Genomic DNA, 13,312 nt, shown 5'->3' on the forward strand with positions numbered 1-13,312 from the left:
CTCTTTAATATAATTTGAGGAATCCGACAGCAAATCGAATTAGACTCAATGAAGGAGAGTTCTCAAGGCATTGTCTTTAGACTCCATAAAGTTAATTGTCATAGGGTTGGCTGTGGCTCAGGTGGTAGAGTGGGTTGTCCACTAATCGCAGGGTTGGTTGTTCGAATCCCAGCCCACATGACTCCACATGCCAAAGTGTCCCTGACCCCAAGTTGTTACCAATGGCAGGCTAGCGCCTTGCATGGAAGCTCTGCCGTCATTGGTGTGTGAGTGTGAATGGGTGAATGAGATGCAGTGTAAAGCACTTTGAATACCTCTAAGTTTATGAAGGCGCTATTTAAGTGCAGACCATTTACCATTCATTTTCTATTCAAGTTACTCTGTTACATTTCACTTAAAAACTGTTTTTCATGTTTGTCTATGTGTTAGTGTTAAAAAATGTTTGTGGAGTGGAGGGGGGCGGGGCCGGGGCGGAATATCGCGCGCCCGGTCCCCAATCGGCCTGATGAGGAGCGCGAGGGATAAAGGCGGCCGGTGACGATGGTTCGAGAGAGAGAGAATTACGGGCATGTCCGTCATGTGTGTTTATGTTTGTGCTTTTGGTTTAAGTTTCTCATTAAAATATTATTTATGTTGACAAGCTGGTTCTCGCCTCCTCCTTGCCCATCCTTTAACTGTGTTACATTGGTGCCAAAACCCGGGATGGAGGAGGGATGCCCGTTGCAGAGTCCTCGACACTGCCGTCCACCCTGGGGAGCGCCGCTGCCATCTGCCGGGTGACGGAGTTGCCCGACTGCCCGGATGCGGGGAACGGCCGTCGTCCACGGAGCAAGTGGGGACTGGATAACCCGACCGCCTGGAGCGAGGAAGCCGGGGGCGGAGGAGTGCCCTGCCGTCCCCAGAGACGCGGAGGGGTCGAGGGAGACTGCCGTCCGCGAGGGGAGGAGGGAAGAAACTCTCCGACAGCCTGGAGCGGTAGAGCCGCTGCCAGGGGTGGAAGAGTGTCCCCATTTGCTGCCAGAAAAGCGGAGGCGCGTTCTGCCCGCTGGGGGTCGAAGGTTTCACTCCGGTTCGCCCGGGGTTGGAGCGGCTGTCGTCCGCCTGAGTGTTCGAGGACCACGCGACGGTACATCAGAGAACCGGTGAGTGAGCTTTTTCTCTCTCTCCTCTCTCTCTCTTTCGCACCGTGTTGGCCTTTTCCCTCGCCTATTTTTTTGTTGTTGTTGTTTTCTTCCCCTCCTGTCTCCTCCCAGGGCGAGGAAGGCGAGGATGACCACGCGGGACACAAGATACACCCCGCCCCAGGGATGGGGGGGTGTACATCATGCCGGTGGCACCCCGGCCTGAGATAACGCTGGGAGGAGTGTGGAGCAGAGGGGGGCGGGGCCGGGGCGGAATATCGCGTGCCCGGTCCCCAATCGGCCTGATGAGGCGCGAGAGGGATAAAGTCGGCCGGTGACGATGGTTCGAGAGAGAGAGAATTACGGGCATGTCCGTCATGTGTGTTTATGTTTGTGCTTTTGGTTTAAGTTTCTCATTAAAATATTATTTATGTTGACAAGCCGGTTCTCGCCTCCTCCTTGCCCATCCTTTAACTGTGTTACAATGTTAGTTTTATGTAAACTCCTAAACTTAAACCATATCTAAAACATTTGTGATATTATTTTCAATAAACCATGTAAATAGTATTACTCCAATAAGTGAATTAACCATAATTCCCCTATTAAAGCTAATTCCTTATTTTACAACAAGCTGTTGTATTATATTTTAATGGTGGAGATTTTTATTCAGATTCACGATCTGATCATTTGTCATATATCCTTCATAAAATGGTGGTCTAAAGCAGCTAATTCCATTATAAATGTCCTACTAATTATTTGTGAAGGTACGCGGACACTTTAATCCCTACTGTGTACATTTATACCACCAAAAATTCCTACAACACTTATGATTTGTATTCAGTGCGTTCCGTTTACATTAACAATTTAAGCTGCAAAGCTCAGTCTCACCCTTTATTTCCATGTCAACCTGGCATGAGTTTGAGTTACCTAATTTGAATATACAGTGAGTATATGAGTTAGTATACAGATATGACAGGTGGACAGATGGAGGATGTTGCACCCTTAACACCTCAACACCTCATAGAAAGCAAGGAACGACATGCAGCAATTTTATGTTAGATTTATAATCGCACACAAACATTCACAATCCTACTCAAAGTGTGAAGCTTGACAAATAGGTTTAATTCCTCATCGAAGCCCAAGTCATCTAATCTTTTACCACATAAAAAAGGGGATTGAGGCGTAATCTGGTAAACAGCATACTGGAGTGTGATTCATACTTGAGCGTGAACAGCCCTTAATCAACTTATTGATAGACACATGGGCAAAACATAGACAGTCTCCTGCAAAATGTCAGATATGTAGCACCAGGCAGGACAGGTGCTAAATTACTTCACTGGAACAACCAGAATGAGGGCTGAGATAGCAACCCAGAGCAGTCATGCACAAATGAAAATCTCTTTGTTTATTCATGGTATTAGTCGGACTAGAGGATAAAAGGCAAAAAAATATTTTCTGATATTTGCTAGGGGTTATATTTGCTATATATCCCAAAATAAATGCATTTTCTCTAAAATGCCTACAAAAAGAGTTTTTGTTTTTCAAGCTAAGATTCACAGCAGATTACAAATATTTATTATAAGAACTACAACATGAACATCTAATTAAACATAATCAAATGTTGCAGATTGGGGATCGGGGATCTTTATTTCCATCCAATGAAAGTGCCTAAGTGGAATGATGACAATTAAATTACTTCTCATCATCTCCTTTTGTGTTATATGGATGAAAGAACAGTAAGTCATATGGGTTTGGAACACCATGAGGGTGAGTAAATTATGAAAGAATTTCCATTTTTGGGAGAACTACAGGAATCCTTTTAAAGGGCAAATAATAGATGCATTTAAATAATCACAATATTTGCTGTGTTGATTTATTTATATCACAAGCAAAATCACTTCAATAGTCCAGGCCTAGGTATTTTGTGATAAGAATTTCAATATATGCAATTAGCTCTAGAACGTTCTGCTGTTGAAATGTAAATTATTAAAACCAGCAATCATAGGCAACTTAAATTTCCAAGAAATGACCAGTGACTCTCGGGTTTTTCTCAGGTCCTATGCTTCCTAATTTCAGTGACACAACAGATGCACCTCCTCCTGACATGTCAAATCACATAGCACAAGTGAGCTACACTGTGGTATAGTAATGCTGATTGCGAGAGGGCATGACACCATCATGCATATGCTAATCAGGCTTCCAGCACCCTTCCCAAGCAGGCTGATGGGATCAGGTTCTTCCTCTGTGTCTGTTTAAGTCCAGCAACTCCATCCGTATGCAAAGATAAAGGGATTTATACCTTCCACAACTCTCACTGTGACTCACTTTGACCCCCCAACCCCCCCACCAAAGCCTCTAGCACAATGCTGTTCAATCAGTTTGGTACAGAGAGTGAGCCTATAAAAGCTTTTACTATTTCTTTTTAGTTGATCTGATGTTTAGTCTTGATAGTTTTATTTCTGTAGGGGGGGGGGGGGGGGTGTTGGGATCCTCAATAATATATCTTTGATTTATTTTTTCAATAACAATTTATAAACATACATCAAGGGCAGAGGGTATCACACATGCAAACTGTTTTGCTGAGATCTCGCTCTCTTCAGCAGGAGGTGTGACACACTTGCCGATACAAAATTGTTGAGTGGTGACAAATATACTAACTCATTACAACTCTCTTTCTCTAATTCCCAGTCACGAGGAGCTCGCCAAAATAACAACAGTTGTACTGCATGAGCATGAACAACTATATTAGATGGACAGATTCACAAAGAATAAATTGCAGCTGGTGAACGCGACATTGTTTTGCACGCACTGGTTTAGTACCCGATTCAGTAATGAAATGTGCAGATTGACAATGACGCAAATGCGGCCACAAAATCGCAGCTGAATGCAATATACACGCACAATTCTGATCTCACGGTCCGAATCGGCGCGCTTCGTTGCGGTGGATGCCACAGACCACCGTATTTGACACACCCTGATAGGACTATACAGCATCACTTTGATCCAGATACCAGGATCATCTCTTAAACATGCTTAAAGAATGTTTGCTTGATGACATTGCACATCTGCATATATGCCAGGTTCTAATGCTCTTCTCCATCGTTTTATGATTATGTGATTAAGTACTGCTGATATGATCGGTTGAAAATGTTCACAAACTTCTCTTTTAAATAAAATTAATTTTCTTTTATGAAAACTTTTCAATTTTTGTGAATGAAGCGCATTGTACAATGAGCCTGATTTACATAGAAATGAGGTGTGTTTGTGTGGAAAGGAATGACAAAGACTTAATTGAACTACTCGGGACCAAGGTTATTATCTCTAAAAGTACACTATGTAACTTTTTTTTAGAAAAAAAAGTTGTTAAAAAACAATAAAATTGCATAAATGTGTCATTCGTCCTTGCGTGTTGATGTCATATTTGTACACAGAGAAAATAAGCTCCGGCTACTGTAGTGCATATGTGGAAGTAGTATGAAGCTGAAAGTTTATTGTCACAATGAACAAGAAAATATTACCATGGATCATTCAAAACGGCAAATCTCCAGGGAATCACCGGTTGTACAAACAAAGAAACCCCGAACAGAGCAGAGTCTACGCGCAAAAAGGAAAGCGACAGAGTCCGTAATAAAACCCGAATCAACATCGGCTTGACTTTTCAGATGTGTACAACTCTAAAATCTGAAAGGATTTAAAAGCGACCCAGAGAGGGTTTTTTTCTTACTCAACAGGTAAGATATTTTACTGATATGGTTTTATGTATAATTGTGTAATCACACTGAAGGGTGAGGGTTGAAATCCCTTGTCTCTTCAGATATATCAATATATAGATATATATATATATATATATATATATATATATATATATATATATATATATATATATATATATATATATATATCCTTTTATATCAATATCTATCTATATTCTGTTGCTTAACTTCTTTAATAAAGTGATGAATTAACTATATGCATGATCACATAATCAATTCTATTTTCTTATGCATAACTGAAATATACTTTGAATCTTATGTGTGTTGGAATGTTAACTAGTGTCTTTTAAGGAACATTCCAGAGTCTCTCTCTCTGTCCTGCCCGTAGTCTGAAGGTCCTTTGGGGATAAGCTTAGCTGTGAAGAGAGGGGGCAGGGAGAATGTTAAACATATGTTCTGTGTTTGATCGTTACATTTCTATGATTAAGTATATGGTTTAAAGTCCTATGCAATACTACCTGAATAGTAGAAGTGTGATTTTCTCTTATTATTTCTTTAGGGAAGAAAGGTATGTTATTTCTACCCCTCTCCTCTGCCCGAGGAGTGAATATTTTATCTCTCTTGTTTTGGCTTAAATGACCTGATAATGTGTGCTCTGGCTCTCCTGTGCCCAGAGAAGAACTGTTGTTCGTCAGTGTTTTGTGTGTGTTTGACCTTCTACCCAGGTTTTGAACCCAGGAAGGCACACCAGGCCGACTCGAAGACGCCCGCGATCATCTGCGAGGTCACTTCTGATGCAAATCTCGGGCTCTGACGACAAGTGCGCTGATTAATGTTGATAGGCCGCATAGCTCTCTATATGTTGTGACTTTATGTTCTTTTAGCCAATCAGGAGTAAAATAATGGAATGTACGTCCTTGCAAATGGTATAATTGATGTAAGATTTTGTGTAAGGTACGAGTTGGCTTTCGATCTCCTCGTGAGACTTTGTCGCTGGCTCTACCAATTTCACTGCAAACTATTCTTCAGTAAATTTTGATTCTTTAATTGAATTTCTCGACTCCTGGTTTTCTTTCTCCATATCTGGTCCGGGTCAAAACTGTTATACCCCTAACAACACACACACACACACACACACACACACATCATTCATTCACACATTCATCAATGCAGAGGAGCAGAGCCGAAGCACAACTTGCATCAATACCAAAACAACGTTCTTCCGCAAGACACATGCAGTTTTATTTTTTAACCGCAGGAGGGCCAAAAGTTACATAGTGTAGCTCTAACTAAAATGAATACCTAAATTAATTTTTTTTTTTTCGTTAACTGAATTAAACATAAAAATATATATAAAATAAAAAATACATAAATGGAAAAACTAAAACTGCATAGTTTCGGCTGTTCAATTCAACCCTTGACCCTAAATTCAAAACACCTGGGCAGCCAGGGTGAACAGTCTTATTAGTGCAAAAATTTATAAAGCTCAACAAAAGCTCAAGGACATTGTAAAAGAAGCATTTAAACTAACATTGTGCATTAATGGTTGGAGCAAGAAGTGTTTAACTGCCTCATTTTTAGGCATTTCAGTATGCTTTTTCCACCCACCCACAGACCAAGTGCATCATGTTTTATTAAATTTGCATCGGGTAGAGCACCCTCATACTGGGGAGATGATTGCCCAGTGCAGAACTGGCACGTTGACTAAACTGTATAGAGAAAAAAAAAGTGATGCTTGTTGACACAGACAATGGGTCTAACATGGGTCTCTTGGAGAGAACAGAGAGGAGCATGGAATTCACACAGGGCTCAAACTACATGGACTTAGATGACAATGATTTGGAGTACTCTGACACCGATGTTGAATAATTTTCTCTAATTAATCTAAGACTGATGAGATTTATTGTTGCTAGAATCATTTATTAAGAATTAATTCATATTAAGTTTTTAATAAATTATTAAGCAAAAAAATAAAGCTCAACATATGTCAAATTTTCAAGGCCATATCCAGAATGATTTGTATGTACATGATAAAACAATTTGCATGTTTTTAGTATTGGGAGGTTATATACAAATTAAAGGTGCAATATGTACAATTTTTCATGTTATATCTGCCCTTTTTTGCCAATGTGTGAACGGCTTATGATGCAACTTAAAAAATGAGCCCTTCCCGGACTTCCTAGGTTGCCTATTAAAGCCTGTAGACTGATTTTCATGTTAAGGGAGTGGATCGCTTTTGCCGGGAAAATCCAAAGGCTGTGATGTTTATGCGCACTCCCAAGAGCCTTGCCTCATTTCTTCTCTTCCGCTATTCAACAGCAATAGCAAACTGCAACACTAGGTAACATTACCTTAGAGATGGAATCAAGCAAACATCTAGCTCCCAGCACAACACCATATCCTACACAAACTCAGAGTAAGCCAAAAAAAAGTAAAATTATCTTCTGAATCCCGTCCACCTAAGCGGGAACGTGATCACGGTCGAACAAAAACTAGAGTGAACATCGGCAGTGCATTTGATTCCTGGAGCGAACTTCGTTCGGTTTTGGGGATCAAAACCAACCCAGAATTGGCATTTTTCTTATTAGACAGGTAAGCTTACCATAAGTAAATATAGTACCATAAGGATTGATCTATGTAATTTTAGCTAAACTACAATAATGCATGAAATGAATGCTAGACAATGTTCAAGATCATGCAAAAAGACTTGTGTTTGGTAATACAGAAAATATATACATTATATTATTATAAAACAATTGTGCAGTGATATATCAAAATGACAGTTGTGATGGAATCACATCAATAATGAATTGTGTCAACATATTTGTCATGTACAGTCTATTTTATAAACAGCTACTGTCATCATCCATCAAATTTAGCTAACAGCTATTGATAAAGCTGGCTAGCTAGCTAACGCCGACATAGGCTATCGTATAAATGCAGTCAATGTATCATGCAAAGAAAGGTGATTACTTCAAACTACAGTCTCGCATAGTCAGACCTATATTCACACTTTGTTTCAGCCCTGTTACAGCACTGGAGAGTAAAATTGTGGCAGCGGCGGCGTGGTCAAGCGCCCGTCCGGAGAGAGAATGCAGTAAGGGTGCTTGCACCTGAGCTAAATTATGTCTAACACCTGTCTCTAATTTCAGTGAGCATTGGGAGAAGAGGGCTCTTCCGCCCTTGTGTGCACTGCCATATGGTCCTCCGCAAGCTACAGGACCCCCTCCAGTGACGCCGGGCAGTGGCACTGGACACACTCTGCGGTACCCCTGTGTAGACAATGAACCAGCTATTCCAGCACCACCTGGTGGTTCTGTGACCGTTTATATGCCGCTCTCCCCATGCTCACTGAAATTAGAGACAGGTGTTAGACATAATTTAGCTCAGGTGCAAGCGCCCTTACTGCTTTCTCTCTCTGGACGGGCGCTCCTACGCACCCGCTGCCACACAAATATAATATACAGTCTCAAAGTTTGTAGTAAAACAATCATAACTGTGTAATTTTAATTATGCTACCTCATCTGTCAGCATGATGTCGGTGAATCACGTTCAGTCTCTTTGTACGTTACGTCATTGTTTTGGTCGCTCGCTCGCTCGTGTCTCTATGGAGTGTGTGCACGAGCGTGAGCATGAGCTACAGGTAGCTGACTGCAGTTCACTTAACGGCCACAGCTGTCATTAATAACAAGGGTTTCTGAATCTTACATACTGCACCTATAAGCTTTGTTAACAGCATGTGTGTTTCACATAATTCCTGTTGATTAAGTTTAATATATGTAAACAGTTCTTTAGTTGTGCGAGTGGCATGCTGCCAGTGTCATGCTAAGGTGTAGAGTTTAAAAATATATATATTTAAGTAGCCTAAACATTAAATGAAAATGTACCCATGTTAGTTTAATGCGTGTTACTGGTTTTATTGTGAATGATTAATCTGTAATGTAATTCCATTTCACATTAACTTTAAATGTTATTGGCATTCTGAAATAATGTGAAAACTGTTTATTTTTAAGATAATAATTTTCTGGTGCACAATTGTCCAATAGGCTTACACCAATCAGCCACAACATTAAAATCACCTGCCTAATATTGTGTAGGTCCCCCTCTTGCACTAAAACAGCACCAACCTGCATCTCAGAATAGCATTTTGAGTTGATATTCTTCTCACCACTATTGTAAAGAGTGGTTATCTGAGTTATCATAGACTTTGTCAGTTTGAACCAGTCTGGCCATTCTCTGTTGACCTCTCTCATCAACAAGGTGTTTCCATCTGCAGAACTGCCACTCACTGGATGTTTTTTTGCTTTTGGTACCATTTGAAGTAAATCCTAGAGACTGAGAATGTGTGAAAATCCCAGGAGATCAGCAGTTGCAGAAATACTCAAACCAGCCCGTTTGGCACCAACAATCATCGTGTGTGCTCCTGCTTCACAAGCTTTTGTGGAGCACTTCTTTTCCATATGTGGACAGTTAACATCGGGATTGAGAAACTGGACAACTACATCCCCGGAGCAGAGTGTTTCTCAAGATAAACAGGAAATTGTTGCATGAATTTGAAGATGTCTGAAGATGTCAGCAACACCCAATAATTTCATATCTACTTCTAAATTATTTCAATTGGAATGACTATTTGTTGTGTTGCCAAAGCATAAGCTTAAAACAAAGAGAACAGAAACAATATAATAATATCCAGTAACTTATTCTGATTTTCTCTCTCTCTCTCACACACTCACTCACTCTCTCACTCTCTCACACACGTTACTTTCTCATGTAAAATCAAATGCACTAAAGAGAACTTTTTGGTTAAATTAAATTAAAAATTATTCTTAAATCAGAATTATGTGATTTCTTTTCCTGTAATATCTGTAATGAAAGTCTGTTGGTCTTGTTTAACAATTATAATTATTATTTACAAATTGGGTATATATATACCTGTAGGGTGTCCAGCTATTTGACCCAAGTTACACAAATGCCTGTTTTCCCCATTCTCCATTTATCACTTAATATAAAAACTAAATCTAAAAAAGAAATACAATGGAAATGAAAGCTAAACTAAAAATGTATAACCTTTATAACCTTAGGACCCAGTGCAATTTCAGTGCTGATAGTGCCTGCTAAAACAGATTGAGGGTAGTTAGTGAATTAGACACAGATTTTTGCACTCAATTATCACACCCAAAAGCGGTGCAACTGTTTAGTGAATCTGCCCCAGAGTGATTTTGTCACGACACCTGCTGGACTGTTCTATGTTTGTCTCTGTTTTGTATTGAAAGCATTTGGCTGTGTGTGTTTGCCAGCCATATGCTCTCCTTGCTCTGCCTCGTTCCCCTAACTACATCCTCTTATTAGTCTAGTCCTTGTTATGTTGATTTCCTCCACCTGTACCTAATGTGTGCTCCTCTATATATTTTGCCCTCTTCCCACTTGTATCAGATTTTTTTTTTTTTTTTTTTTATAACCTCATTCCTGTGTTTGGGTCTACACTCCTACACTCCTACACTCACCCCTGACGTAACAATCTGACCAGACTTGGACCCAGCAGGGATTCGTTTTTCTAAACCCTGCTCCTTTTTGCATTACCAGGTTTCTCGATCTCCAGCAGGGAGACCAGTCAGTGAGGGAGTATGCACTGGAGTTTTTAACTTTGTTCTCGGGCTTGAGCTATAACCATGCCTGCCTCATCGACTTTTTTTGTGGCAGGTCTGGCCGAGCCCATCAAGTCCTGCATTCCAGTTGGGGGTGAGAAGGGGAGTCTTTGCAAGACAATTAAATTAGTGCTTCAATGGGATTTTCTTTTGCCAGTGTCTTGGAAGTCAACACTCCTACACTCACCCCTGACAGATTTAGGGGATTCTCAGACTTCTAGTTTAATTGTCTTGTTCCAAAGCAGAGGCTAAAAGATAATGTTGCATTTAGCTCAAATATTTGAGTATTGTTTGTCACGGTTATGCAAAACGTCTCTGACTGGAATGTGCATTCTGTACCGTGCAGAGGTTACACTGCAAGTAAACATTATCTGACACATGGATGAGTACGAGTTGTAAAATTTCTTTTTTTTTAGCCATCATTGGTTTTTACATTTATTTGTGCATTGAAAATATACTGTTCTCACGGTCACGGAGCTCATTCCGAGCTTTGTCCCTCTCGTGCACGCACCCACACACACACACTAAAAGAGTGAAGCAATGTTTATTTCTGTCAAAAAGATACTGATGCTGTCCTACCTTTGTCTGTTCTGTAACTATCCAAAAGAGAGAAGAAATTGTGCCACCTCATCCAGGTGGTCTGGGACCAATTGTTTTGGTGTGGATGCGAGTACAGTGTTCATATATGCCTACGTGAACTGAACCAAGGGAGAATATGCACAAGATTCTGAAACAAATGCTCCAAATTAGCCAGGTGAGCTTAATGGAGTAATTTTCCTCAATATCATGATTACGTTCCACTGTATACCTGTATGTGGCTGGAACAACAAAAAAAAAACGTAAAACTTGAGCTTGTGAAAGCATGTGATTGCATATTTATACCCTTGAGGCTTGACGTAGAATGCGTATGTCCATATGAAGCTTTCATTGAGCATAGAAATTACATTATACAGATGTTTGTGTCTCTGCTTTTTGATGTTATTTTAGTGTAGGAAAAAAGGCAGAGATAATGCTTGGTGACAGAATCACTTTGGATTACAATCAGCGTTTGTGGTGATATTCATCTGAGTGCAATGGAAACATTCAGATCAGCTTTACGTCTTGTCAGTTCTTCAGTCACTCGATGAGAACACAAAACACTGCCTCGGCAACAAATATGTGCTTTTCTGTTGCTGGAACCATTAACTCAGCAGGGAGTCTTGACGGTTAAGTGATTAACATCCTCCACCTGAGAGACACTATTGCGTGCTTCATCTCCATCTGCCTGGCCGGCGATTATGTTAATTAAGCTCACACCTGAAAAGTATTGGAAAAATTTTACTGTCTAAAATGTCTATTAAGCTATTAAAGGGTTAGGGTTCTGTCAAAATAAAAATTGTTTTCCCAAACTTGTTATGAGGTCCAATTTTGAAGAATATTGGCATTGTTTGTTGCAAAAAAAAGAGAAAGTGATTAAGGCTGTCAGTCAATAATATTCTGCCTAACATCTCTTTTATGTGTTTAACAGACGAAAGAAAGGCATACAGGTGTTTGCAGTGGATAATTAAAAGAATCCAATCAAACGATTGATATCTTGGCAATTATTTTTTTGTAAATTGAGATGAGAAATAGTAGCTCGCTTCAGCTAGAAACATTGCCCACTGGGGCACTGTACAACACTTTTCTAAAAGCAACATAAATAGCAGTGTTAATCAAATAGATCTGAAACCAAAACGATTTACTTGCAAAAGCAGTTCCACTGAGCCATGACTATGTGGATCTGTAATGACGATCTTGGCTCTAGATCTTTACCTGAGGAATACTTTGAACTCTGACAGCATGCAGTTACTATGGTGCAGTTGTGTGAGAAAGGTATGCTAATATCTATTTGCCCCAGGAGGGTTTCAAATACATGTCCTACCAGAGGAAGGAATTTCCTGTAGCTTTCAATAAACACACAAACACAACACAATCTGTGATGTTATGTATAAATGTCTCCTCTCGTCTAGCTAAATGCTTTAAATTGTACTTTTATTTAATCTTAGTCAATGAGATTATATTGAATACTGCAAGAGATTCAGACTGTGTATTCATTTGCATTACAAACAAGAGAACAAAAAATACAGACACACTCAAACAAAAAGTGATATCAGAAGTTCAAATTCTGAGTAGTCCGTCTCTCTTAGCAGTCCAGGACATGTCTGTGCCCTAAATTTTAAGTAATTTTATTTTCCTTGACATACCTCAGAAAACCGCTGCACATCCTGGGTCAGGGTTCCCACTCTACTCCAGTTGTAAAAGTTGAGAAACTTCACCACAGCAGGATTCACAGCATTGTCTGATGGAACCGTCCTGAAGAAGTTTGGATACTTTTTCCTGTCTGCCAGCACAGGGGTCGTGGCCGCAAAAGAAAGCTGAAAAAAAAGAGGTAGGGGAGGCTTATTTTTACAAAGGACTGGTCACATATGAGATACAAATCGGCAATATTAGGCTTTCTGTGATGATATTAATCCATATAATATTAGCAGCAACACTATAAGGAGAAAGAGATGTACAACCCTGAGAGAAAACATAATGGTTAATGTGTAAGATATTAATTCCAGTCTTTCAGTTAAAATATGCATTGGAAGGTTTATTTACTGTATAACATGCATGTGGACCGCACACACACACACACACACGTATCATTATGTTAAACAATAAATATCCAACAAAATAAGTGACAAAGGTTGAAATTTTACTTTCAGCCAACCAAAAATAAATAAAAATAAAAATAAATGAATAAATAACAATGTAATTCAACAGCCTGTCATTACTTTTTAATTATAGCACCATGGCATAATTGAACTGAGAT

The 13,312-nt window shown here is 39.8% G+C and overlaps 1 protein-coding gene across 1 annotated transcript in view; it reads right to left on the reverse strand.

Moving 5' to 3' along the window:
- The window catches only part of LOC127650021 (gamma-aminobutyric acid type B receptor subunit 2-like), a 343,063-nt gene that overhangs the window by 125,604 nt on the left and 204,147 nt on the right, over positions 1-13,312 (reverse strand). The window contains exon 3 of the mRNA XM_052135134.1: positions 12,702-12,872. Coding sequence (XP_051991094.1) covers positions 12,702-12,872 — 171 coding nt within the window. The remainder of the gene's footprint in view (positions 1-12,701; positions 12,873-13,312) is intronic.

The sequence above is a fragment of the Xyrauchen texanus genome, chromosome 10, assembly GCF_025860055.1.
Source record: "Xyrauchen texanus isolate HMW12.3.18 chromosome 10, RBS_HiC_50CHRs, whole genome shotgun sequence".
NCBI lineage: Eukaryota > Metazoa > Chordata > Actinopteri > Cypriniformes > Catostomidae > Xyrauchen > Xyrauchen texanus.